The 27720-nt window shown below is 42.2% G+C and overlaps 1 protein-coding gene across 7 annotated transcripts in view; it reads right to left on the bottom strand.

The window, feature by feature from the left end:
* Nucleotides 1-27720, bottom strand: part of OSBPL3 (oxysterol binding protein like 3) — a 199281-nt gene that overhangs the window by 93010 nt on the left and 78551 nt on the right. For all 7 annotated transcript variants that reach the window (XM_070787925.1, XM_070787926.1, XM_070787927.1 and 4 more), the window contains one exon: nt 8558-8797. In XM_070787925.1, coding sequence (XP_070644026.1) covers nt 8558-8650 — 93 coding nt within the window. In that variant the 5' untranslated portion in view covers nt 8651-8797. The remainder of the gene's footprint in view (nt 1-8557; nt 8798-27720) is intronic.

Below are 27720 nucleotides of genomic sequence, written 5' to 3'. Positions count from 1 at the left end.
CATGGTATGACCAAAGCCTAGGCTATAAGGAAAAGTAAAATGCTCAGAAGGTGGGAAGGCGGGATTCCAAAAAACTAAGACGGAACTGTACAGATAATTATTTTTCTCTGTTGGAACCACCAGAAAAATAACAGCTCTAGACAAACAGACCTGGAGGATCCTTTTGATTGCTTCCCGCATCCGTGTTATTCTTGCCACTACATGTACAGAGGTTTTGGCTTCTGGAGGTTTGTTTAAACAACAATCATTTGTACACAGGACACAAGGAACTGGAATTAACTTCTAAAGAAGCCTTGTAGCATCAAAACAAACCCAGTGTTCTTTAAATACATAGTTGCCTGACCCTCTACCACTTATTAGCTGTACAATTCTAAATCAGCAATTAATTGGGCCATATTTTCTCTCTGAAGTGTAGAAAAATACAGACCTCACTGGATTGTTTTGAGACTCCAAAGGAGAGTAGGAAAGAATATTGTGAGCTCGAATGATGCCATCAGTTGCTTATTAACTTCTAGAGTCCCTGGCTGATTCTTCTTCTCAGAGCAGCCTAGACAGAAGCCAGATTGTTTGCCTCAGAGCTCAAAGGATGAGACAGGGAAGCAGTTGCTGTGGCAGTACTGCTTGAGGGCTCCTGAAACTCCTGCTTCTGGAAGGTGAATCTGTATCAAACACTTACATAGCACTTACTATGTGCAGACTCTCTTCTAACTTAAACAACTGGCACAGCCTTATAAGAAACCTAGATACAGAGGGGTCAAGGACCTTGCCCAAGGTCAAACAGCTTACAAACAGTCCATGATTTAAACTCAGGCTATTTGCTCTCAAGCAACTTCATGCTCATTGCCTTTTATTTTCTGTGACCATCACAGAACAATGTGATGCAATCATGCCACTCCCAAGCCACTCTTCCTTGAGGAGTCTTTCTTGTGGTATTTATTCAGTCTATACTTACAAAAGACAGCAGGTAAATTTCAGCATCTAAAGACAATATGAATTAAAAAAAATAAATGGGACTACATATTTTCAGTACCCAGATAGCTGAAATTACAAACACCTGAACATTATAGCTTTAATTCATTCTTCTTGGCAAATTCTCTCCCATTCAATGTTTTAAGGGTTCTGGCACGAAGCCCAGCCAGTATGGGCTCCCTTGAGTGCAGCATAATCTAAGAGCCTGCATAAATAAATCCTCATCAGGTGACCCTGGGAGAGTTCAAAGTTCCACTTCAGTTTACCCCAGGGACAAGAGGGCAACAAGAATAAATTGCATAATTGTATGGAGATTTATGTAGCAATAGACCCCTCCATTTCAAATCTCCTGCAATAATGAGTGAAGTATTTGTTAATTATTTTGGAAGGAGTCATTTCCTGATTTCTTACACAGCAAATGCTACAACGCGTTAAAAAGAAAAATAACGGAAGCTATGTTGTCTTTAATTCACAGTCTGCGATTTCTCTCGTTTGTAGTGGTCTGTTCAGCTGTCCTGTCTTTAATAGCTTCACATCCCCTGCTCATGGTCTTTTAATAATAGGTTCTCAATGGATAAGGAAGAAATAAAACTTAGGGCATATAGAACTCTTTCAAAAAAGACCCAAAAAATAAATAAATAAAGGAGAAAGAAAGAGGAAAAAAACCTATTCATTCAACTCTAGTACAATCTGGCTTCTGAAATGTGCTACTTTGAAAGTTCTAGGAAGGAAATGTAAGGCGGCAGTGGGAAAAAGACAAGAGGAAATTACTCATCTTTTACAAGTTTCAAAATAGCAATTCTCTCTCCCACTTAGACATCCCTTAATATATGTACAGAGCTTTGTGAATTGCAGTCTTTCTACCTAGTAACCACAAGCTTATCCACTCATTTAATCCACCATTATCAAATGTGTAGCATGTGCTAGCTTAGGTACTTCGTATTTATTATTTTACTTAGATCTCAAAAGGAAGCAAAATTACCTATATATCACAGCTGAAAAAAATCAAGGCTCAGAGGTTTTCTATTACACGGCAAGGTCATCCAGCTAGCAAAAAGCAGAGCCAATGTGAACGCAAGTCAGTTTCAACAAAGACAGTCTTCTGTTCCATACTTTCCAATAGAGCAGGTTGTTCGGAGAAAACATTTAGAGATTTCATCACTTGCCATAAAAAAAGGAAAACTCACTCAACACAGAGGTCTTTGTTCATTTTTTGAAATCCTTGTTAGATATCTGTCACTGGAAGGAGGGAGCCTGGGAATGTGTAATCTTTTGCTTCTGTTCCCCACGTGTCCTGGCCATACATTCCAACCTGCCCTTGAGACAGGGATATTTGCTGCTGGTGTTCAGTAAATTCAGCCCAATAATTTGCAGTTGCTATGTACAAAGTCCTGTGCTTGTGCCATGAGAGCTCAAAAGATGTGTAAATAAGACCCAGGATTCAAAGAACCATATACTCATTCAACCAGTGAATTAACCAAAGGAGAGGAGAGAACAGGACTGTGTTAAGCATGCTGCTGCTGCTGCTGCTGCTAAGTCACTTCAGTCATGTCCGACTCTGTGCGACCCCATAGATGGCAGCCCACAAGGCTCCCGTCCCTGGGATTCTCCAGGCAAGAACACTGGAGTGGGTTGCCATTAAGCATGGCATTAGCCAAACTGAAGGTTCCCAAACAGAACATTTGTAAAGGCTTTTCTCAACTCCTATCTGTAGGCCTGACAGAACTGGGGTACCCTCTTTCTCTGTTCCTGTTTTCTCATGAACGGTCTTGAACCAGCCTTTCACACCCCCCACTCCAAGGAAACCTCTTGGCAATGTCACCAATGACCTCCATCATCAACGGTCATTCCCAGCTTCACTTTGACCTATCAAACAGCCACTTTAAAGTACTGCAATTCACATACATTGCATGTATGTTGGAAATTACGTACAGTGAGCATAAAGTATTAATTTTATAAAAATTATTTTTAAAGAGATAAAGCAATAAATGATTCAAGAAAAATCACAAAATTCTAAAAGGTAGAACAGTTTCACATGAATCAGTCTAGCTAAAGGGGAGAGCTGAGCCCAAGTCTGGGATGAGAAGAAAACAGTGAAGCAAAGACTGACTTTGAACACTACAAGGAATGGGGTATGAAGACAACAGTCAGAAGGGATCAATAATCTATTCTTTGTATAAGCTGAGTTCCTTTAGTTGGGGATTTCCTGCAAGGAGAATAGATTCCTATTGAGTTAAGATGCTATATCTGAAAGATGGTCTACTTCAAAAAGATCCACTTCTTGTGCAGAGCATCAGGGTCCTTAAAACGAGAGTATTTCAGTTCTGGGTCTGTAATTGGCCAAAGTAAAGGGAGCTCATTAATAACTGTTTCTAAAATTTACAGAGGACCTTTCTCCAGTGAGTTTCACTGGCTTTTAGCCAGTGAAAATACTAAATATTCTCTCTCATCCCTAAAGAGGAAATGGGAGGTGAGTTTTGTCTCCATTTAATAGATGGAGAACTGAGGTGAACCTCACTTGCCAGAAGTTCCTCCAATGGCAGAATATAAAGACTGTAGCAGTCATCTCTTGATTTCAACCTGCTAATATCACTAAGGGGTGAAAATGTGGCACCCACGCTACCGTTCACCCTGCCTGTGCCCACAGCCATAGCTGAACACAGGGCATTCTCTCCCACTGAACCCAGACTCAACTGCAGAATACTTCCAAACACAAAGCTCTGAGTAGCAACTACCAATAGCTAGGTGTTGGCATGGGGAAAAGTGAAAAACACACACCCGTGCAAGGACAAGGCCGAGCAAAAGAGAATGGAGTCAGAATTTAATTCCTGTTTTCTCGTTTTAGGTATAGGTTTTCTCTTGTTTTTAGGTACAGGTTTTAGGTACAGATATTCAATATATCAAATGTAGCTCATATATTTTAAATTCTATTACATTCTTCTCTAAAAGTACTTTGTTAATGTGTATAAAATAAGATACATTTAAAAAGTACACATTCATATACACATTGTATACTTCTGTGGACTTCTGCACAATACTACAGAGGTTTGGGTAGGCACATGTATGATAGCTGCAAAAGTTTCTGGGACACAAAGTAGAACTCTTCACTATGAAATTTTAGGTTTTCTACAAATAGGAATGAAATTCAAAGTAATGTCAACTATAATAAAAATAAATGTTAATATGAATTCATCACCTACTATGAATCTAACCCTAGATTAAATGCTTTAGTTCTAATCCTCACAATAATCCTATGAGAAAAGAACGATTATTCCCATTTCATTGATGAGAAAGCTGAAGTTTTAGAGAATCTAAGGTTGCAGAAACAAATATCAAGTGGAACCAAGATTGGAGTGTTCAAGTTCTAATCACTAGGCATAACTTCCTAAAATTATCTTGATAAAATTATATTTATGGACTGTTCCCACTGACAAAACGAGGCATTCTGCATATGAAATTTCAAAAGTCCTATTATTCAAGTTAAAAGATCACAGTACCCTTTTGCTTGGGTTTTCAAGGCTGTAATTTGTATACTACATCTTAGATTCAGTTTGTAGAAGTGAAAAACACAGATCACATTTAATACCCAGATCTCATCATTTTATCCTTTAAGGAAGCAAACTCCTCTAACAGATATTTAGAAAGGAGAGTATCCACACATAAATGAGGGCTCCTTAAGATTTTATGTGAGGAGGTTCTTGGAGAGGAAAAACAAGTTCAAGTTCAGTTCAAGAAACAAGGACAAGGGCAAATTCAGTAGGAGAAACTGAAAGAGCGCCGGGTGGCTGGCATATAGAGACCTAATGTCACCTGGTGATGGTGGATGAGAATTTATATGAAAATGACTCTAGAAGACCAAGTCTTTCAGCCAAGGCTGTACTGAAAGTTTATACATTTAATGCCACTTCCCTGTCACCATATGAGCTCCAAACATGAAAAATATACAAAGATATAAAAATGTAGGGTTTTTTCCCTTTGGTATGTCTGTGTGATTTAAAAAAAAAAAAAAAGAAAGGTTAATTATCTCATGGGTAAGACACAAAATAGAAATGCAAAGAATACTGCAGACAGAGATGTCCAGGAGTTCTATCTACTCCTGTGTGCTCATAAAGCTAAAAATATCCCCAGAAAAAGCCTGAGACCTGAGCTAGCTTACTGCTGGAAATCAGAGAATGTGGAGGGGGAAGCCGTACACCATGATGAAAGACTTTATAATCTGCCTATCCAGGGAGATGGCAGGAGGCAGACAGCCTCAGCACCAGGACCTGATCATACTGCGTGCTGGCCTGGTGGTGGTTCTTAGATAGTTGTAGCTGATGTGAACAGAGGTCCCAGCTACAAACAGATTTTACTCTGGTCTGGGATCATCAGAGATAGGAAGTAGGTAATAGGAAATTCTGAGCTAGGGCAGGATGAGTACAGAGAGAGGGATAAGGGGAAAGCAAGTGCAAAATCACACCCTAAACTGTAATTCCAAAGTACATAAGAAACACTAGCACTAACGAAGATGGCCAGTAAATTTAACATCTGACTTATCTCCTCCAGATGGAATGAACAGAACCTAAAAATGACTTTAATCTGGAGCTTTAAAAACAAGTAGGTTGTTACACAGGTTATCTTCATTGGCTGTATTTTAAAATTCCTCAAATATAATTTCTTATTATATATAAATCTTAAAGTTTTAAATGTTGAACTTAAACTATCCAGAGATTGGAAACACAGTGTGATCATTATGTTTAGAATCTGAAAGACCCCTGGATAAGGCTGTGTTCCCTAAGAGTCCTGAAGTAAGTACTTCCATGGTCCCTGCATTTCTGCAGCATGTTCAGAGACTAAAAGATAATAGTGGGATAGTGTGTGATGGAGAAATGGACGTGAATTGCCAAGGTGAACAACACAGAGGGAAAAGCTGAGCCAATCCTATAACAGAACACTCATTTTGACAGAAGGATGGAAAAATGGACATAATAAGAAAAGATTCCTAAAAAATAAACATGGCTTTATAACTAGATTTTGGAGAAGGAAATGGCGACCCACTCCAGTACTCTTCCTGGAGAATCCCATGGACAGAGGAACCTGGCGGGCTATAGTCCATGGGGTCGCAAGAGTCGAACACAACTTAGCAACTACACCACCACCACCACCATAACTAGATTCAGGTTAAAGTTGGAATGCTTTGCCGTGCTACCACGCTCAGTTGCTTCAGTCATGTCTGACTCTTTGCAACCTCATAGACTGCAGCCTGCAAGCCTCCTCAGTCTGTGGGATTTTTTTCGGGCAAGAATACTGGAGTGGATTGCCACTCCCTCCTCCAGGGGATCTTCCTGACCCAGGAATTGAACCTGTATCTCCTGCGTTGCAGGTGGATTCTTTACCGCTAAGCCACCAGGGAAGATCCAGAGTTGGAATAAACTTATTAAATTCTCCATCTTCTCTGCCACAGAGCAAAAGTATAAGTATTGATATTTATAAAGCAAAATAACATGCACATTAAATTGAGAGATCCTAAATATAAACGATGACCATTTGATGAATGAATGGCTGAATGATCAACTCATTCTAAGTCAGAAAAAACGGTGAGGCATTACGCATATTCTTCTTACTCTTTATGTTGGAACTCAAAAATAAGAGCTCTGTGAAAAACCAAATCAATCCGTTTCCAGTAACACATCAAAAACATGTTTCTGTGGTATTCAGTCCTAGAATTTCATTTTCCTGCTCCAACTGCTATGCTGTTATATATAAGCACTGGCTGCTTGAATGAATCACATGCTATCCCTTCATCCAAGGAGGACACAGGAATAGATGCTACTGCTGCTGAGTCACTTCAGTCGTGTCCGACTCTGTGCGACCCCATAGACGGCAGCCCACCAGGATGTCCCGTCCCTGGGATTCTCCAGGCAAGAACACTGGAGTGGGTTGCCATTTCCTTCTCCAATGCATGAAAGTGAAAACTGAAAGTCGCTCAGTCGTGTCTGACCCTCAGTGACACCATGGACTGCAGCCTTCTGGGCTCCTCCATCCATGGGATTTTCCAGGCAAGAGTACTGGAGTGGGGTGCCATTGCCTTCTCTGGAATAGATGCTACTAAGTGCAAAACATTGGGGGAAAATAATACACTCTGCTTTAATCCCAACCAGAGTTGCGGCTGACGGAAAGAAACACTCTCATGAAAAGCTGACAAAGAGGGTGAGATTAGCCACCCTCACGAAACTAGAATTCCTAGGGAGCCATGATGTATTCTGGAGGAGGGCATGGCAAGCCACTCCAGTATTCTTGCCTGGAGAATCCCATGGACAGAGGAGCCTGGAGGGCTACAGTCCACAGGGTCACAAAGAGTTGAACACAACTGAGCGACTAAGCATAGCACAGCACAGCACATGATGCATTAGACAAGGAGTAATTTTCGTCATTTGTTTTTAACCCCAGAAGCAGGTGATGACAGTAATGGGTGAAAAAATTATTCTTCCTAACCTCTCAGGGGAGACCTTGGAGAACTCCTCAAATGCCCCTATGGCAAAATCTCATTTGTCTGGAATTATAGGTTCTATTACTACAAAGCAGTATTGAGAGGTGACAAGCTCCCTGTCCGAGGCAGTGTTGGAATGGAAAGACCCGTGATGAGGTGTCATAAATGTGTGGATGTGCGGAGGTGGGTGGTTGCTTGACTGTTGCTTCCAAATCTGGAATCAAGGACTCAGGGTCAATTTAGGTCAGTGTGTCCCATGGAGGAAAGGCAAGGCCAGCACAGCCTGCAGACATTGAAAAGGCTCTGAGACCACTTTGCTTTAAACCCACAGCTTTTGGACAGCCCACTCTCTACTTAACTGAAGGTGAAAGAATTATAATGATTAATGTGCATTTACTGCCACGGATCTAAAACCAGCAAATTCTGCCAACAGGGATTTTTTAAGAAAGGAAACCAAGGAACAACATATAATTAACTGACAGTTATTTAGGAGTTAATTATTCAGTCCTTTGTTTCACTTCTTCCTACTTAATTCCTTTTGACCACTTCTCTGTTGACTTGCTTCCCTTGCCCATTAGAGAAGTGAAGCAGGTGAGACTCCAAGTTATAAGGGGGCATTCTGTGGCTGGAAGCAGTCATAAAAGGTTTGGTAAAAGGAAGGAAAGGAGGGCGGGAGGATGTTATAATTACTGGAAAAGTGATTGTTTGCTTTTTTGTTTTGGTTAGCGGGGTATAAAGAAAGTGTGGGCTCTGAAGTCAAACAGAATGAGCTCTGGTTTCTTGTTTCTGCCACTTAATAGACAATCTGTGTGTCCTCAGGCAGAATAACTTGGTTGGTCTGACTCAGCTTCCTTACAGAGAAAACAGGAATATCAATATCTGTGTTGGAAGACAGTGGCAACAATTGAATAAAATAATGCAAAGAGCCAAATACAAATTTTCAGACTCTCAAGCTGCATTATGAAAATTTTCTAAAATTTACTCCTCTCAGATAACTAAGATATGACTAAAAGCAAATGTTCCTAAAATGAGAAGTAGGAGTTCCCAAGTAAATGTACACATTTTAATCTGCAAACTTCTTGATTTCAATTTGCTCTTGAAATTTCCATTAAACTTTACCTGTCGACTTCCTTGCTTGGAAGAGCAGCTGCTTGTGCTCCTTGAAGGTGAGACCAATTTTTGGGATACCGCAAGGCTCTTCTCATCACTCATCCTGAATAGCGTGTCACTTGGCCTCAGTGTAGTCAGAATGCCATCAGAAGACAGTGGAGCAGGGAGTATGGAAGTCCCAGACAGGCAGGTGGCTCAGCTTTTATCCAATATGTTTTAAAAGCATTTTGGATGCCCTAGAAGAAATCCCTAAAACCAAAATAAAAGAATTAACAAAAAGGTCCAGGCATCAGACATCATCTATAATTAGCCACTGAATGTCTGAAAGTGGTTTATCTACACTACAGATTACAGATCCATTACGATCCATGATGGTTAGTCACATCAGGGGCTGGGAAGAAAAAGATGCTTTATACCTATCTCTTATTGAAAATTATGGCGGTGGTTTTTCATGTATGTGGGTTTTCATGTAGCTTTGCAATATGACAGGCTTAAGAACACTAGCAGAAAATCTGAGTCCAGACACATAGAAAATCTGTACCATAAAAAAATCCCAAATCACAGTGAGATACCACTTCATACCCATGATGATAGATATAATAAAAAACCTGAAAAATAACAAGTGTTGGAAGAAACTGGAACCTCCAGGTATTCCTGCTAGAAATTCAAAATGGTGCAGCTGCAGTTGACAACAGTCTGGCAGATTTTTAGAAGTTAAACATAGAATTATCCTATGATTCAGCACATACTCCTAGGTATATACCAAAAGAATTAAAAAAAAGTATTCTAACAAAAACTTGTGCAAGAAGGTTCACAGCAATGCTATTTACTCACAATAGCCAAAGGCAAAAATAACCCAAATGTCCATCAACTGATAAACGAATAAATTACATACTGTAAATGATAGGGGTCTAGATGTTTGTGCCTCCCCCCAACCCCACCATCCAAATTCATATGTTGAAATCCTAATGCCCAATGAGATTGTATTAGAAGGTAGGGGTTTGGGGAAGTGTTAGGTCCTGAGGGAAGAGCCCTCATGAATGGAATTACTGCCCTTATGAAAGAGACCCCAGAAGTCCCCAGCCCCTTCCACCATGTGAGGCTACCATGATAAGCCTGCCACCCAAAGAGGGTACTCTGACCATACTGACATCCTCATCTTGGACTTCCAGCCTCTAGTCCTGTGAGGAATAAATTTCTACTGCTTATATGCCATCCAGTCTGCGACATTTTGTTAGAACAGCCCAAACAGACTAAAACAGTATAATCACACAATGGAATTATTTATTCAGTAATTAAAAGGAATGAAGTACTGACACAAGCTATAACATAAATGAACCCTAAAACATTATGCTAAATGAAACAGCCAGACATAAAAAATACCCCACATATCATGTTTCTATTTATATGAAACATCCAAAGCAGGCAAATCCATAGAGACAGAAAGCCAATTAGTGGTTGTCAGGGGCTGGGGGATTTGAGGAATAGAGTTCAGCTACAGGGTTTCCTTTAATGGTGATTAAAATGTTCTGGAACCAGTACATTGTGAAAGTACTAAATGTCACTGAATTATATACTTGAAAATGGTTAAAAAGTTAATTTCATGTTATGTATATTTTACTACAATTTTTAAAAATCCCTTTCTATTTTTTTCAGGGGATGTGGTTGGGGAATTTGTTCTACCAAAGGTTTCTGGAGACATCTAAAAAAAACTACAACATGGTGTAACAAAAACCATGGGGAAAGCAGAATTTTCCATATCATCTATTAGTATATTAGTAAGGGCTTCCCTGGTAGCTCAGCTGGTAAAGAATTCACCTGCAATGCAGGAGACCCCAGTTTGATTCCTGGACAGAGGAGCCTGGTGGGCGCAACTGAGCAGCTAAGCACAAAACTAAAGCAGTGGTCATCTGGTGAGTCCGTACTACTTACGGCCAAGCACTTTAATATGGGTTCCCCACACAGTGTCTCATTTCATCCAAGTCTGATGGGATGGGTGTGATCTGTGTTTTACAGGGGAAAAAGCCAAGTTCCTAAGAAGTTAGGTCACTTGACCAACCACACAGCAGGCAAGTGACTGAATCCAGGCTAGATGCCGGGCCTATAACCTTGGTGCTGGAAATGAGCATGCCTGGGTAGCCAGGGCTGGTGAGAACAGCTACTGCTCCATCTCTGGGACCTAAGAGAACTGAGGAGCTAAGCTAGGAAGACTTAGGAGGGAGCGCATCAGAAGCCAGCTCTGAAGAGGCAACGCTCCATCTTTTCCACAGCACCGATCTCCAACGTGGCGGGTACCTCTGGTGGGGAAGGGGATGGACAGGACAGACGCAGAGACCCCTTATGAAACCGAGTCCCCTGAAACTGAGTTCCATGCTGAACTGGTGATTAATCTCCCTATCCAAAACTTTATTCCCTTTCTTGTTTCACACTGTTCCTCCTCAGGATTGAAGAGTATCAAAGAAACAAGGCAGGAGCCTGTGGAGCCTTCGCAGGACAGACCAAGTTTCTGAGACTGTTACGTCACCAATCCCCATCCCCACGTCCTCCCCCTGCCTCTTGTTTATAGGAAAGCTTTAGTTTCCTAGGTCTCCCCTGAGTCTCAAAAGGCTGGCTCAAGAGTTAATGATTAGGAAATGTGATGATATAGAAACAAAGAATGGCTTTGGGGCCAGGAAACTGGTAACAATTTAGACCATAAACCAGCAGAGTCACTGAACTCCCAGTTCCATAAAAGATATAAAGGACTCAGACCTGTTTTTGCTGAAATCAGGACCCCACCAGATGAAAACTGCTGACCACAAGCATGGAGACCCCCGACTGGGTTGAAACTAGAAGACTGGTGATGTTTGAAACTTCACCTTGATGCCAATCAGTATGAGGACTGTGCAAAAGCTGATCACACACCCCGCAGCCCCCTCACTCTCACTGTCTTTAAAACCTTTGTCTCCCAACTGGCAACTTGGAGATGGTCTTAGGACATTAGTCCACCGTCTTCCCAGGTTGCTGGCCTCCTGAATAAAGCAATTTTTCCTTTTCCACCAACTCTTGTCTCTTGAGTTCTGGCCTTTTGAGCAGGGAGCAGTTGAACCTGGGTTTGGTGCCAGCCTCCTTTGGTTACATTTACAAGTGGTTGGCTGTACTGCCCCTGGCCAACCCTTCAGCTCTTTAGAGGGGAACCACTGCCTTCATCCACAGCCCTGAGTTAAGGATGACTAACATGTTTAGGTTTTGCCTTCAGACTTTTATTTAACACACTAAGTTCAAAAAACTTCTACAACTTTCCCAAGCATGTTAACAATAATTGAAAAAATTTTTAATCTAATTTATTTGGTTCTTAGTAAATAATAATTATATAGCTGTCCAGGAACAAGCTAGTTAAATATTATATCAAACTTCTGGTTAATTGTTAAATACTCAAGTCTACTATTCCTTTCACTAACACTTCTAAAATAATGAGTATGCCAAGGTCATAAAATAAAACCAAGACAACAATGAAAAACATCAAAATCTCAGAAAATAAAATAAAGGTAGCTATAAGTCATAGAACTCAATTCCCATGTTGCTTTTATAGAGTCATCTTTATCTTTTAACCCTGTCAAACTTCACCTTGCAGGCAACAGCAACTAAGGCCAGAGCTGTGAGTAAGCTAAATCCCATACTCATTGAAGTTGGAACTTTGAGTAAAGACCTCTGAAGGTACCATCTGCTGTGGGCCCACCCCTGCCTCCTCCTCCTCCTCTTCTGGGTAAAAGAAAAAGTGGGCATCCACAACCCTGCCCACATCCACCCCTGGGTGAGTTTGAGATGATGCCTAAGGAAATAGATGTTTCATCCCCCAGCACCTTCCTGTCTAACCTCACCAGAAATTCAGTCAAAATTACCAGGGGCAACTTAAAGGTCAAATTCTGGGGAAAGGATATGTTTAAATCAGGGCAGAATAAAGAATGAAGGCAGTAGTAGCCCCAGACTAAGGTACCAGAGGAGTAAGCTGGTTGCATGGAATGAGGCAGCTATTGCCTCCAACTCATGGGACCCTGCAGGCTGGCCTGGGGTTGGCTGGGGCAGGGAGGAGGGCGCGGAGGTGGGTCACCAGAGGAAAGACCTCAATGAGAGTCCTTACACAGAAGACCTCGACAAAGGGGAGTCACATGAAAGTCTGGTGTCATCTACTCCAACTAGCTAAGTAAAAGGGCAAAGAGAAAGCCCTGTAGGGAGACAGACACTGGCCAGCGGCCAGGCCACAGATCCAGTAAGTCTTGAAGAGGCAGGTACACATGAAAAACACTGGTGCTTTCGATCCCCCATGGACAACCTCTAACTCAAGAAGATTATTGGTTTGAAAAAAAAATACAAGAGTTTCCTTGCTTATAGACTGAGAACAACCTTAGGACAATATTTCCCCCTTAATATTCACTGAGTCAACTTATATATAGTAAAGTGAACAAATCTTAAGTGCACAGACAACCCTGAGAGCTCACATTTTATATTTGCAAATACTGACATAACCACCACCTGGATCAAGAAATGGAGCATATGCAGCCTCCCCACAAGGTTTCTGCACCCTCTGGCCCTTGATCTGCCTGGTGGGGAGCTGGTTCTTCTGCTCCTGCAGGTACTTGTCAACATACCCCAGGGACAGAGAGCTGGGACCTCCTAAGCTTGCCAGAACAGGAAATATGACGGCTCTTGTGCCTTCTGGCTAATACAAGTGTTTGTTGTGCAACAGAACTCACTCTGAGACTCACTCTCATTTCAACAAATCACCTAGTAGCCAAATCCAATAGGGATAAGAAGCTCAATGCATTTACGTCAATTCAAAAATGCTCCTTTGGGCCTCTCAGATGAGCTTGGATCCTCTCTCACCACTGCCACCCGTCTGGACAAGGAGCAGGGTCAGGTCCAAGAGAAAACGGAGCTCTGATTACAAGTCCACTGGGCATAAGAGGTGCAAACATATGCCGTCTCAAGGCTCAATTAGGGAAGAGAGAACTCCTATTTCTACCAAGAAAGGGGAAGAATAAAAGACCAAAGCACTGTCGAGCAATTTGGCAACAAAGGCTATTTTAAGACCTATTTTAGAAATTTTCACTAAGAAAAGAATGTACAGTTTGGGAAAAGACACAAAGAAGAGATTCACATCAAGACCTATGTGCCTTCATGAAAAGATGATCAATATCACTAATTATTAGAGAAATGTAAATCAAAACTAAAATGAGGCATCACCTCACAACTGTCAGAATGGCTATCATCAAAAAGAACACAAATAACAAAAGTCAGTAAGGATGTGGAGAAAAGGGAACCTTCATGCACTGCTTGTGGCAATGTAAGCTGGTACAGTCTAAGTTGCTTCAGTCATGTCCAACTCTTTGCAACGCTATGGTCTGTAGCCTGTCAGTATGGTGCAGCCATTATGGAAAACAGTATGGAGGTCCCTAAGAAAACTAAAAGATAAAATTACCATATAATCTGGAAACCCCACTCCTGGGCATATATCTACACAAAAACATAATTTAAAAAGATACATGTACCCCTATGTTCATAGCAGCATTATTCACAATAGCAAGACATGGAAATAACCCAAATGTCCACCAAGAGATGGATGAATAAAGACAACGACACACACAAAAGAATACTACTCATCCATAAAAGAATGAAACAATGCCATTTGCAGCAACGAGGATGCAACTAGAGATTATCATACTAAGTGAAGTCAGAAAGAAAAAGACAAATACCATGTATCACTTATATGTAGAATCTAAAATATGGCACAAATGATTTTCTTGTTCAGTCACTCAGTCGTGTCCAACTCTTTGCAACCCCATGGACTGCAGCACGCCAGGCTTCCCTGTCCTTCACCATCTCCCAGAGCTTGCTCAAACTCATGTTCACTGAACCTACCTGTGAAACAGAAAGAGACTCACAGACATAGAGAACAGAGTTGTGGTTGCCAAGGGGATGGAGGAGAGATTGACTGGGAGTTTGGGGTTTATAGATGCAAACTATTACGTACAGAATGGATGGGAACTATATTCAATATCCTGGGATAAACCATAGTGAAAAGAATATAAAAAAGAATGCATATATGTATATAACTGAGTCAATTTGCTGTACAGCGGAAATTAACACAACCTTATAAATCAACTATGTGTGTGTGCTCAGTCATGTCTGACTCTTTGCAACCCCATGGACTGTAGCCCCCCAGGCTTCTCTATCTATGGAATTTTCCAGGCAAGAAAACTGGAGTAGGTTGCTATTTTGTACCCCAGGAGATCTTCCTGACCCAGGGCACAAACCGGCATCTCTTGTGTCTCTTGGATTGGCAGGCAGTTTCTTTATCACTGTACCACCTGGGAAGCACTTCAATTAAAATCAATTTTTTTGTAAAGAGTTACGTGCCTTGAAAGGAGCTAGACTTGGGTTTAAATTGGTGCTCCCTTATTACAAACTCTGTTCACCTTGATCAATGTATTAACCTCTCTGATCTTCAGGGTTTCTTTATGTAGGAGACAGAGAACTGTGAGGATTAAATGAGAAAATGAGACCTGCCCTGAATCCAATAGACACTTAACAGAAGCTAGTTTCATATCCTCCTTACTTGACTTCCTGGAAGTGTCATATGCACCAAAGATACAATCCTATACTCCTCTTGCAACCAAAAACAAATAAGTACTCTACAGAATGTTGAAACGTTTTTGTCTCTCAATATATTAACATTTCCCCAAATCTGTAACACAAGTGTGAACAGATTTTTTAACCGTCAAAGCAGCATGCTTACTTTGGGACAAGCCATACATGCAGAAAGATTAAAGCCACATAGTTCATCACCACTGGCTGCCCCCGAAAGCAACTAAACTTGTAGATCTGGAATGGCAGCATATAACAGAGCCATTTATTGGACCTATTAGACCTGAGGGTCTGCACTCACACATTTGGTCATGTTTTGCTTGAAAAACACAGGGTTTGCTTCCAGCCTTGGAAACAACTCCTATGAAGACCAGATGGCATACAGTTTCAGTTAATTTAAAATTTCTCAGTAAGATATGCCAACTAAAGAAGGTCCTTTACCACCCAGTTCAAGGATTAGCCACTGCAGTCACTGACCTTCAACATACCATGAAAGGATTTCGGGGTGGAATCAGGAATGAGGCACTCTGTGCTCTGCGAAAACTGGCAGAACAGGCCTTTAGATAGCTAGATATTTTCAGGAGAAATTTTATGCAAGCAGTTTCTTGCATCTTTCCATACTTAGAAAAGTACTAAAACCATTAACTAAGATATTTGTTCCTCATGACTGGCAGCAACCCCCTGCCAAGATGTGTGCTTGACTGCATGTACCCCTTCTCCCAAATCATATACCTACTGAGCTATTCTCCCAACTTCTTCAAAGCAGTCTTCAGGGCAATCTGAGAGGCTGTCTCTCAAGCTACAGCCATCAGTAAGCCCTCAAATAAAACTAGAACTCACAGCTTTCATGTTGTATGTTTGTATTTCAGCTGACAAATATATGCATAAATTATGCACTGAAGTAACACCAAAATATGTATAATGGAATGTCCATTTCTGGTCTTCATTGGTAAAAGAAAATTATTCAAGTCCTGGATATGCATCTTTTTGGAAATGATACCTTCTGAAACATCTTGATTCCCCAAAATGTTATATGATCAAAAGTAGGGCTTTCATTATTTGACTGTAAGCTCCAAAATGATCAGAGCTTTCCAGAAGCTAGTTCTAACCACAGTGCCCTTGGACAGCTGGCCCTGGCTTTCTGTGTGCGATGCTGGCCAATCTGTGTTAACTATCTGGACTCTGGATGGCTAGATTGATGCAGGGAGGCTGACATCTGACTGTCCCTGGAGGATGAGTCCTGCGGCTCAGAGGCAAAGGAGCTGCCACCCCCTCTACCCTAATGGCAGACAGCCCCTCCACAAACCTTCTGTCCTTGTATTTTCTCTATCCTAGACCTGCTGGGAGGACAGGGGTCTAGAGGTCTAAAGATTCAAATGCTTACTTTGTCACATTAAAACAGAATATCCATTTCCTCCCCCTCCCAATCCATGAAAAGCACATTATCCGCCCTTTGTGTTCCACTTCTTCAGAGAGGAACATGTTATTGCGCAGGTCTCAATCCAGTAATAGAAATGCATGGGAACACAGATTTGGAGTGTGGCAGCTTCCATGAGACAAAAACCTTGACAGTGACACCAGGTTTAAGTTTTGTTCAAACCATTTATCTTCCACCATTGAATAAAAAGAATGAAAAGCCTCAAAATACTAGTCAGTCACTATACAGAATCCTGGAACCTAAGAGTGAATTCTAGCCCAACTTTTCACGCAAAGCAAGAATTCTCTCAGTAACGTTGCTAGATCATTTCTTCTTGACCATTTCCCATAACAGAAACAGGGCACCTCAGGGTACTTTTTGTTAAAAATGCCTTTTCACTTAGAGTTGAACTCTGTCTCACTAGGACACATGTGTCCTCCATCTGCACTCCATCACTAGAGAGAGCACGATGAACCAGCTCTATCACCATAACATGCATTGGAACTACCATCACTTCCACTCCCCACCCAGCAAATCTTTTCTTCCCCAAAACGGTCACATTCACATCAGCCACTTCTTATCTGATCTTCATAATCACAGATATCCAACTCTGATTACACTTCAATTTGTCTGTGCTTCCCTGAAAATGGTTCCCAGATGTAAAGACAACTTCCAGGCATGGTCTGCTGAGAGCAGGAGAGAAGGAAACAATCACCTCCCTTGCCTTATACACACTGCAACTGTTAATACTGCCTCATTCATCCTGGCTGGGGACTCCCACCCTCTTCCCAGCTCGCACTGTCCTTTCCGTTCTCTAGGACTGTGATGTGATAGGAACTGTGGAGAAGCTGGCCTGCCTTCTTTCTGAGCAGGATTCCTTATTTCCTTTAGCTGAAACTCAGGACTTGATGGTTCTTTATTATGATTAATTACCCCATATTAGTTTTGTCTCATCATCCCAGCCTATCAAGATATTTCTGGGCAGGGACTGTCATTCTGTGTGTTTGGCCAACTTTTCCTTTGTTGTGCCATTCAGAGATTGCACAGGCATGTGAATTCTGTCCTCATCCAAGTAAATCACACGGTAGATTTAATAAGAAGAGTGTCAAGGGCACTGAGGTTTTCTCCATTAATTAACGTTTCGGGGACCAACTGTGCCAAGCCACTGCAAATCCCCATAACTGTAGAGTCATGTCTCATTTCTCAAAGTGCCCAGATCTACCTTCTTCAAAATCTCAAGGATCGTTGTTTAAAAGCCAGATTTTGGAAGCTCCGAAACCTTCTTTTATTATCCAAAGCTTGTGGGTTTTCAAAAATTGAGCTCAGACCAGGAGCATCAACATTACCTGGGAGCTTGTGAGAAATGCAAATTCCCAGGCCCCACCACAGACCTGCAGATTTGGGAACTGACAGTGGGGCTGAGTCATCTGTTTTCAGCAAGTTCTCCAGGAGATTCTGACACACATCCTTACACAGGGTGTAAGGATCACTGCTGTAGTTGAATACTGCATCTCTGGCAGAGAACCCTGGGGCGTCCAGTGTACTTTCATCAGGAGATTGGAGGAGACCCTGAGCTCTTTTCCGAGGAAGATTCTGTCCTGTTTCTTAGCTTCTCCTTTAAGCCAAGGACAGCAAAAGCCAGGTATATGTGTTTCCTGTCTCCACTCCCATACTTAAAACACTCCCATCATGGTGAGTTTTCTCCAACAGATCTCCAAAAACCTGGAAGACAGTTGGCTGGAAAAATCCTATCCTGCCAAGGTCCACGTGGGTACAGTGGGGCAGGCAGAGGTCTGTGAATCCCTTCATCCTGATCAGGAGCCTGAATTTCACAAGACAATCACTGTGGTCTGATCGCAAGAGTCACCACCCACAGACTTATCCTTCCTCAACACAAAGCATCTATCCCTCCAGGCTCTTGCCAAACATTATGACCTTGAACACTGTACTGTCCAGACTTTATAGGCAATGAATCTCAACTCTGACTGCACATTAGAATTACATAGGAAACTTTCTAAAATGCTTATGGCCAGGCCCAAATGTATCATATTGCAACCTGGGGTGGGGGGGTCAGGCTTTTATATTCTAAAACCTTCACAAGTGATTCTGATGTGGAAAAAGGGTTGAGGGCCACCAGCAAATAATCCAGAAATATAATTTGTACACCCAGCTCAAGCCAGATCATCAAATGGATGAGCTGATGGAACTGTACTATTCTGATCTGTGAAGAATTGCTTTCCCTGCACTGTCCTCTAGACTTAAGCCTCTGACCTACAATGAAAGAGATCATATCTGTAAAAACAAAGAGCTAAGCCAACAACCCACCCGAGGATACTGGGAAATTCTGTAGAGTGGTGGAATAATTGAGACTACAAGCTCTGGAGCTTCCCTGGTGGCTCAGTGGTAAAGAATCCATCTGCCAATGCAAGAGACCCAGGTTCGATCCCTGGTCCAGAAAGATCCCACACACCGGGGAGCAACTAGGCCCTGGTGCCACAGCTATTGAGCCTGTGCCCTGGAGCCTAGGAATCACAACTACTGAAGCCCACGTGCCCTAGAGCCCACTCTCTGCAATAAAAGAAGCCACTGCAATGAGAAGCCTGCGCACCACAACCACAGAGTAGCCCCTACTTTCCTCAATTAGAGAGAAGCCAGAGCAGCAAGGAAGACCCAGCATAGCCCAAAACAAACAAACAAATAAATAAAATTAGGGCAAAAAAGACTACAAGTTCTGCATTCAAACTGCCTGGGTTCAAATCCAGCCTTAGTAGGTGGCTTTAGGCAAGTTTTCAGCCTCTCAAATCCTGTATTTCATTTGACAGTTGGAAATAAAGCATTGCCCCAAAAGGGTTGTTGGGGTGATTCGATGAGTTAATCCATATAAAAGCACAGGAAAGGTAAGGGGGCAGTCATCTCTGGATGAGTTATTACAGGATGTTGTGGTCACTGTTGTGACAACACCACGGTGGCTGCTTTTCTCTTTTAATGAGAAAAATAAAAAGGATATATACAAATATCTATATTCCTAGCACCCCAAATTAATAGGTCTCCATCCTTATTTGCATAAACATATTTATCATTTTTCTTTTAAAAATTGTGCATAATAAATAATATCATACCATACATTTCTTTCTGCAGCTGGTTTATTTTCACTCAAAATTATCACATACATATGCATACACTGGGCTTCCCTGGTGGCTCAGATGGTAAAGAATCTGCCTGTGATGCAGGAGACGTGGGTTCAGTCCCTGGGTTGGGAAGGTCCCCTGTAAAAGGGAATGGCTAACCACTCCAGTATTCTTGCCTGGGGAATTCGATGGACAGAGACATCTGGTGGGGCTATTCTGATGGGCAGAGATGTCCATGAGACTGCAAGAGTCAGACACAACTGAGCAACTAACACACACACACACACACACACACACACCCAAGTTCATTCCTACCACATAATTCCATGGTATATTTCACCTTGTTTGACTTATTCTCCTTTAGGTTGTTTCTGGTTCTTTGCCCTTAAGAACAGTGCTACAGGATCTGCTGCTTGGGAGGCTGTGGCCTGACTGTCTAAAATAAGCAGAACTGCTGTATCATAAGGTAGAACTAGTTTTAGTTTTACCAGCTATTTCATATTGCTCCTCCAAATGGCCATACCAATTCACACAAGACAAAGATTTCTTTGAAGGACTTTTATAAGAATAGGCTGTACATTCAGATCTCAGTATCAGAGTGCCTCTCCTAAGTGACCGGTTTGTTATAGCTTTTAGTCATTGAGAATTTATACATAAAAATGTATGCCTTTTATTTGGGGCATGAGGGTGCATCAGTCAGATCGATGCCAGCACACTGCTGGTGAACCTCAGTGGCAGAAGAGCCCCTCCGTGTGCTTGGCTTACCTTCATTGTCCCTGTGCTCCAATTCTCTTGACTTCCCACTATTTCCTGTGTAGCGTGTGTATTCTTGGAAACCACTTCAAAGAGTTGGTGAAATTAGATGATGTTTAAATAAGTTATCTTTTTTTTTTTTTAAGCTAGAAAGTTGTACAAGCTGCTGCTGGGCTCTTGGCAAGATGTTCTGACAATGAATAGTTTTCTTCCTGCTCTAGGCTGCCTTCCATGGTATTTCTTTAGGTGAGCCCTGGCCTCAGCTTGACAGTTGCAACTGCCTCCAGCGTCTCCAAGTGGGAAGGGAGGACGAGACAGACAGATGATGATTCTAGTGCACAGAACTGGAAGACAGCACGTCAGTGAAGAAAGGAACAGGAGACTGGGAGAGGCCTGAATGGCCATGGTCCTTACTACTAGCCTTCCAGAAGTTTACAGATGGACAATTCAGAGCTGGCAGGGTTTCTAGGAGAGCGTGCTTACAGGCAGATGTGGAGGAGGTGGCACAGGTTATTTCCAAATCTTATGAAAATTCCATGTCACACACCTAAACAAATCCTAGGCTTCACCAGAAGAGAATCTAGCGATTCAACCTTAATTTTTCTACCTTGCTCACAAGGCTATCACAAGATAGATACCTTATCAAACACTTCAAATAGACTCTTCATAGGTCTGACATCCTTAAAAAATAGGAAGAGCTTGCTATGCATAAACCCTCTCTGGCAATACTGACTGGCTGCCTTAATGGCCAGGGCTTGGTTCCAACGCTGAGCCCCTACTGCTGGTCACATGTCCCCTAGTTAGGCAGCTGTCTATGTGCTCTGCTGCCCTCACCCTTCTAGCCCACAGCCTGGTGGACACGCCTGGATTTATCACTGGAACAGGAAGCCTACTGCTTACTTCACGAGCAAACTCATCATTCCCTTATGCCAATACCTGTGCTGACTCCCCTGATTCTGATTAAGACAACCACCCCTCTCCTGGTTCAACCCCAACTTTCTCTCCCAGATCCCCCAATTCTGCAGATTCTAGCTCTGCCATGACCCTCACCTCCTCACCCCCAAACTTGTTTTCCATTCTTTCATCCCTATAACCGCCAATCCATTTTAGACCCCCATTAGGGTGGGGTCTCCACTTTTTCTTTTCCAACACTTTGATCTACCTGGCCCAGTTCATCTTTCCAAAAGATTCCAGTGTCTCTTCTCTACACCAAATTCCCACTGGTCACTGAACTTGGTTAAAAATCCTAAGCCCTTCACAAGGCAGTGAAATTTATGTGACTTCAGACTCTGGTTCTATCTACCACCTACTGTGTGTTACTAAACTACTGAGTTGTCTTCTCATCAGAAAAAAGGGCCAAATAATCATACTAAGTCTTTCTGAAGACTGTCTGAAATAATACGTGTCACGCACTAAGCACAGTACTTGGCAGACATCACTCAGTTATATTTTAGTTGTATTAACCAAAACTCAACTGTAAAATCTTACCTGGATACCTAACGTTGTATACTCTCCTGCAGTTACACCACTCTGCCTTGGTTCTTAGGCTAGTTCTTCTTTGCAAAGCATACTTCTAATCTGATGTCTCTCTTCCATCTATAGAAATTCTTCCCACCCTCCAAAGGGCATGGCCAGCATCATCTGCTCCATGAAACCTTTTCCAAAAGCACCCCCACCCCTGGTTTTGTTTCTCTTTTGAACTCCTACCTTACTTTTGTGCCTTCAAGTATGTCATAAATTGCCCACATTTTGAGATTACTCTTTGCAACCTGACCACTAGATGTTAGATCTACATCATGATCAATGACTGAATTTTACTCATCTTTACATTCTGGGGGAAAGCAACTTAAAGATGAGTGGCCATGACAATCGAGCCAGACTGAATATCCTTCCTTAATCTTAGTTAAGAGGGAAAAAGTCCTCTCTGTAAGCATATTGATCTATTTCCAAGGAGCCACTCTCCTTCCCTCTTCACTAGACTTATTTGGGATTACATGTATATTTCAGAACGTTTTAGCTATCCCTTTCCTTTTGAAGTCTCTTTACCATTTTCTTTGACCACAGGAGAGATTATTTCTTTCTTTGAACTGTTTGAAATGTTTGTAGCATACAGAGCTCTGCCCAAAGCATGCTTCTTTGGGGATTTCATCTCCCAGTTCCTGTCACTTTATATCACTGGCCAATTGTGTTTATGGGTCAGAAAGAAATCCACATATCCTCCCTTGCATTATTTTCTCAGTCTTCTTAAAAATTAAATGATCAGCAGAACAAGTCAAGAGTTTATAAGAAGTTAGCAGAATAAAATTTCCAGTGGGTTTTACCAACATGTTTGGCATCCCTTCTAGAGTTGGGCTTCCCTAGTGGCTCAAATGATAAAGAATCTGCCTGCAATGCAGGAGACCCAGGTTCGATACCTGGGTTGGAAGATACCCTGGAGAAGGGAATTACAACTCAATCCAGTATTCTTGCCTGGAGAATTCCATGGACAGAGCAGTCTGGTGGGCTACAGTCCATGAAGCCACAAAGAGTCGGACATGACTGAGTGACTAACACAAAGAGTAATAATCTCTGAGGAAAAAGTACCATCCATAACCTGTCTGGCAATCCATAATACTGACCCTACTACAACAAACTTTCTGTGGTTTCTCTGTCCCCATTGCCCTCACCTAGAAATCTACCTTTAGGGCCTGGGTTTCCATAGGCCTGCTTCTTAAAGCAAAATAGTCCCTTCTAGAACCCTATCTTCATCATTAGAAACATCCTAACCTTCCTGGTGAGACAAATTAGATGGTCAAATCAAGGCCCAACTTTTAATGTTCACTTTGCTTAGTCCTCAGCGGCTGCATCCTGGCAAACAGCTGCAGGTATGACAACCACCCTGCTTCCTGGTGTTCTTTTAGCGAATTACTGAAGTTCTCTTCCTTGGCCACTGGTCTTCCCTTTGCTATGCCTATTGTTCTCTACTCAGTCAGATTTCAATCCTTTTCTTCTTCCCATCAAACTTCAGTTGAACTCTCTTGATCAGGTTAGCCAATCTCTTACCAAACACACACACCGATCCTCACAGATGCCAAAACCTTTCCCTGCACACTAGACCTTGTTTATCAACACTATCAGGGTGACAGCTACTTGCAACTTTCTGCATCCTTTTCCAGCTCATGGTCTATCCTCCTCAAAAAGCAGGAATACCACACATCCCCCTGAAGACATTCTGTTTCCTACCATGACTTCAAAGCACCAAGGATACATTTGTGGTTTCTTTGGACAATGTAGTGTATTTTCTTAAAAACCCTTTTCTTTTGTATTGGAGTATAGCCAGTTGACACTGTTGAGATGGTTTCAGGTGCACAGCACAGGGACTCGCTCATACACATACATGTATCCATTCTCCCCCAAGCTCCCCTCCCATCCAGGATGCCATATAACATTGAGCAGAGTTCCCTGTGCTATACAGTAGGTTCTTGTTGATTATCCATTTTAAAATACAGCAGTTTGTACCTGTACAGTTTACATTTCTTCTATCCAAAGAAATGAACAGGGTGATGGTTTGTAGATCTGAAATTTTGGCAGGTTATCATGCATGCAAGGAGAGATAAGAAAGCCTTCCTCAGTGATCAGTGCAAAGAAATAGAGGGAAAAAAATAGTATGGGAAAGATTAGAGATCTCTTCAAGAAAATTAGAGATACCAAAGGAACATTTCATGCAAAGATGGACACAATAAAGGACAAAAAATGGTAGGGACCTAACGGAAGCAGAAGATATTAAGAAGAGGTGGCAAAAATACAAAGAACTATACAAAAAAGATCTTCACGACCCAGATAATCACAATGGTGTGATCACCCACCTAGAGCCAGACATCCTGGAATTTGAAGTCAAGTGCGCCTTAGGAAGCATCACTATGAACAAAACTAGTGGAGGTGATGGAATTCCAGTGGAGCTATTTCAAATCCTAAAATATGGTGCTCTGAAAGTGCTGCATTCAATATGGCAGCAAATTTGGAAAATTCAGCAGTGGCCACAGGATTGGAAAAGGTCAGTTTTCATTCCAATCCCAAAGAAAGGCAATGTCAAAGAATGCTCAAATTACACCACAATTGCACTCATCTCACGGACACGACTGAGAGACTTCACTTTCACATTTCACTTTCCTGCATTGGAGAAGGAAATGGCAACCCACTCCAGTGTTCTTGCCTGGAGAATCCCAGGGACAGGAGAGCCTGGTGGGCTGCCGTTTATGGGGTTGCACAGGGTCAGACACGACTGAAGCAACTTAGCAGCAGCAGCAGCACACACTAGAAAGTAATGCTCGAAATTCTCCAAGCCAGGCTTCAACAGTACATGAACCGTGAACCTCCAGATGTTCAAGCTGGATTTAGAAAAGGCAGAGGAACCAGAGATCAAATTGCCAACATCTGTTGGATCATTGAAAAAGCAAGAGAGTTTCAGAAAAAACATCTGTTTCTGCTTTACTGACTACACCAAAGCCTTTGACTGTGTGGATCACAATAAACCGTGGAAAATTCTTAAAGAGATGGGAATACCAGACCACCTGACCTGCCTCTTGAGAAATCTGTATGCAGGTCAAGAAGCAACAGAACTGGACAAGGAAAAACAGACTGGTTCCAAATAGGGAAAGGAGTACGTCAAGGCTGTATATTGTCACCCTGCTTATTTAACTTATATCCAGAATATATCATGAGAAATGCTGGGCTGGATGAAGCACAAGCTGGAATCAAGATTTCTGGGAGAAATATCAATAACCTCAGATATGCAGATGACACTACCCCTATGGCACAAAGCAAAGAACTAAAGAGCCTCTTGATGAAAGTGAAAGAGAAGAGTGAAAAAGTTGGCTTAAAGCTCAAAATTCAGAAAATGAAGATCATGGCATCTGATCCCATCACTTCATGGCAAATAGATGGGGAAACAGTGGAAACAGCGACAGACTTTATTTTGGGGGGTTCCAAAATCACTGCAGATTGTGGCTGCAGCCATGAAATTAAAAGACGCTTGCTCCTTGGAAGAAAAGTTATGACCAACCTAGACAGCATATTAGAAGCAGAAACATTATTTGCCAACAAAGGTCTGTCTAATCAAGGCTATGGTTTTCCAGGAGTCATGTACAGATGTGAGAGTTGGACTAGAAAGAAAGCTGAGTGCCAAAGAATTGATGCTTTTGAACTGTGGTGTTGGAGAAGACTCTTGAGAATCCCTTGGACTGCAAGGAGATCCAATCTGTCCATCCTAAAGAAAATCAGTCCTTAATACTCATTGGAAGGCCTGATACTGAAGCTGAAGCTCCAATAGTTTGACCACCTGATGTGAAGAACTGACTAATTTGAAAAGACCCTGATGCTGGGAAAGATTGAGGGCAGGATAAGAAGTGGACAACAGAGGATGAGATGGTTGGATGGCATCACTGACTCTATGGACATATGTTTGGGTAAACTCAAGAAGTTGGTGATGGACAGGGAGGCCTGGCGTGCTGCAGTACATAGGGTCGCCAAGAGTTGGACACGACTGAGTGACTGAACTGAACTGATAATGCATGCCTTAGCTTATTGTTCACCAATAAGTCCATTTTACTTCTTTTAATCACAGAACTCTCAAGCTTAGCTGGGCACAAGCTCATCTAATCAGAAGCTACATTTCTAACTTTCCTTGCAGCTTCGTGGCCACCAGAGAGATGTGAGTAGAAGCTATGTTAAAAAGAGCATACCCCTCAACCTTTCCCTATTCCTGAGGGCTGAGAGATGGTGACAACTAGACCCAGAATTGAAAGCCATTATTTGAGGATGGCAATGTCATTGGACCAGCCTAGGAATAACCATAACCTGGACAGTCACAGGAAAGAGAAATAAACTTCAACCTTATTACTTGGGGGTCTCTCCGTTACAGAGGTTTAGTGCAAACAATATAGGCGCTAAGAAGCTAGCATGCCTTACAATCAGGAATCTTGGGTCACCTTTGTACCCCCTCAACAGAAAGTTGCCAACCGTATCTATGATGGTCAGCTTCCTGGGCCCAGAAACAGGAAACCCTGAAACACTGGCAATAAGAATCCTTACTGTTTGATAAAGCAGGAAAGCCACTGTTTCCAAGTTCCCAAAGTATATTGTCTTCTCCTAAAGCAACCCCATATTCTTCAGTAGGCCTTGGGATAGAGATGAATCCTCAAATCACTTCACCTTCTCCAGCAGAACAGCCCCCTGCATGTTGCATTTACCCCCAAACAGTCCTCAGAGCCACTCCAGAACTGAAGACTTAATGTTCTGGGTGGAGAGGGGTGAGTCCACGGGGTATATGACCATCCCTCCACTCTTGAATGAGAAAATCAGAAACAGGCTGAGTTTCCTTCTCTTTCTGCTATTTAGCCACCCTGACTTGTCCTTCTCTGTCTCTAGAGGAAGAAACACTGATGGATAAAGGTGGGCTAGTAAAGCAAACTATCCTGAAAGACAAGAGGCTGACTGAAAACAGCCAAACTGATGAAAATTCAACTTAATATCTATAAAGTGCCTACCTAGACAGTATATTAAAAAGCAGAGACCTTTGCCGACAAAGGTCCATAGAGTCAAAGCTATGGGTTTTCCAATAGTCATGTATGGATGTGAGAGTTAGACCATAAAGAAGGCTAAATGTCAAAGAATTGATGGTTTCCAATTGTGTTGTTGGAGAAGACTCTTGAGTGGCCCTCAGACAGCAAGAACATCAAACCAAACAATCCTAAAGGAAATCAATCCTGAATATTCATTGGAAGGACTGATGCTGAAGCTGAAACTCCAATATTTTGGCCACCTGACAAAGAGCCGACTCATTGGAAAAGACCCTGATGCTGGGCAAGATTGAGGGCAGGAGGAGAAGGGGATGACAGAAGATGAGATGGTTGAATGGCATCACTGACACAACGGATATGAGTTGAGCAAGCTTTGGGAGATAGTAAAGGACAGGGAAATGCTGTGCTGCAGTTCATGGGGTCGCAAAGAGTCGGACTGAGCGACTAAATACCACCACAAAGTGTCCATAGCTCTGCTAACCTCAAACGATGGAAACAAGTGACCTGAAGCTTAATCCGAGGAGGACCCACCCTGGTCAAGGAGATAAGGTATCTGTAGATGAAACGAGTGAGAACACAGTTCAGGGTGGGCTATCTAGGAGGTTTTGTGGACATTCACAGGGAAGAGTTCAGGGAAGCTGATGTTGTGAGCTATTTAAGAGGTGTCCTGAGGGGAGCCTTAGAGATGTGGAC

This window comes from Bos indicus, chromosome 4, assembly GCF_029378745.1.
Source record: "Bos indicus isolate NIAB-ARS_2022 breed Sahiwal x Tharparkar chromosome 4, NIAB-ARS_B.indTharparkar_mat_pri_1.0, whole genome shotgun sequence".
Lineage (NCBI taxonomy): Eukaryota > Metazoa > Chordata > Mammalia > Artiodactyla > Bovidae > Bos > Bos indicus.
The sequence above is the reverse complement of the archived record's forward strand: the minus strand, read 5'-3'. Positions and strand labels throughout refer to the sequence as shown.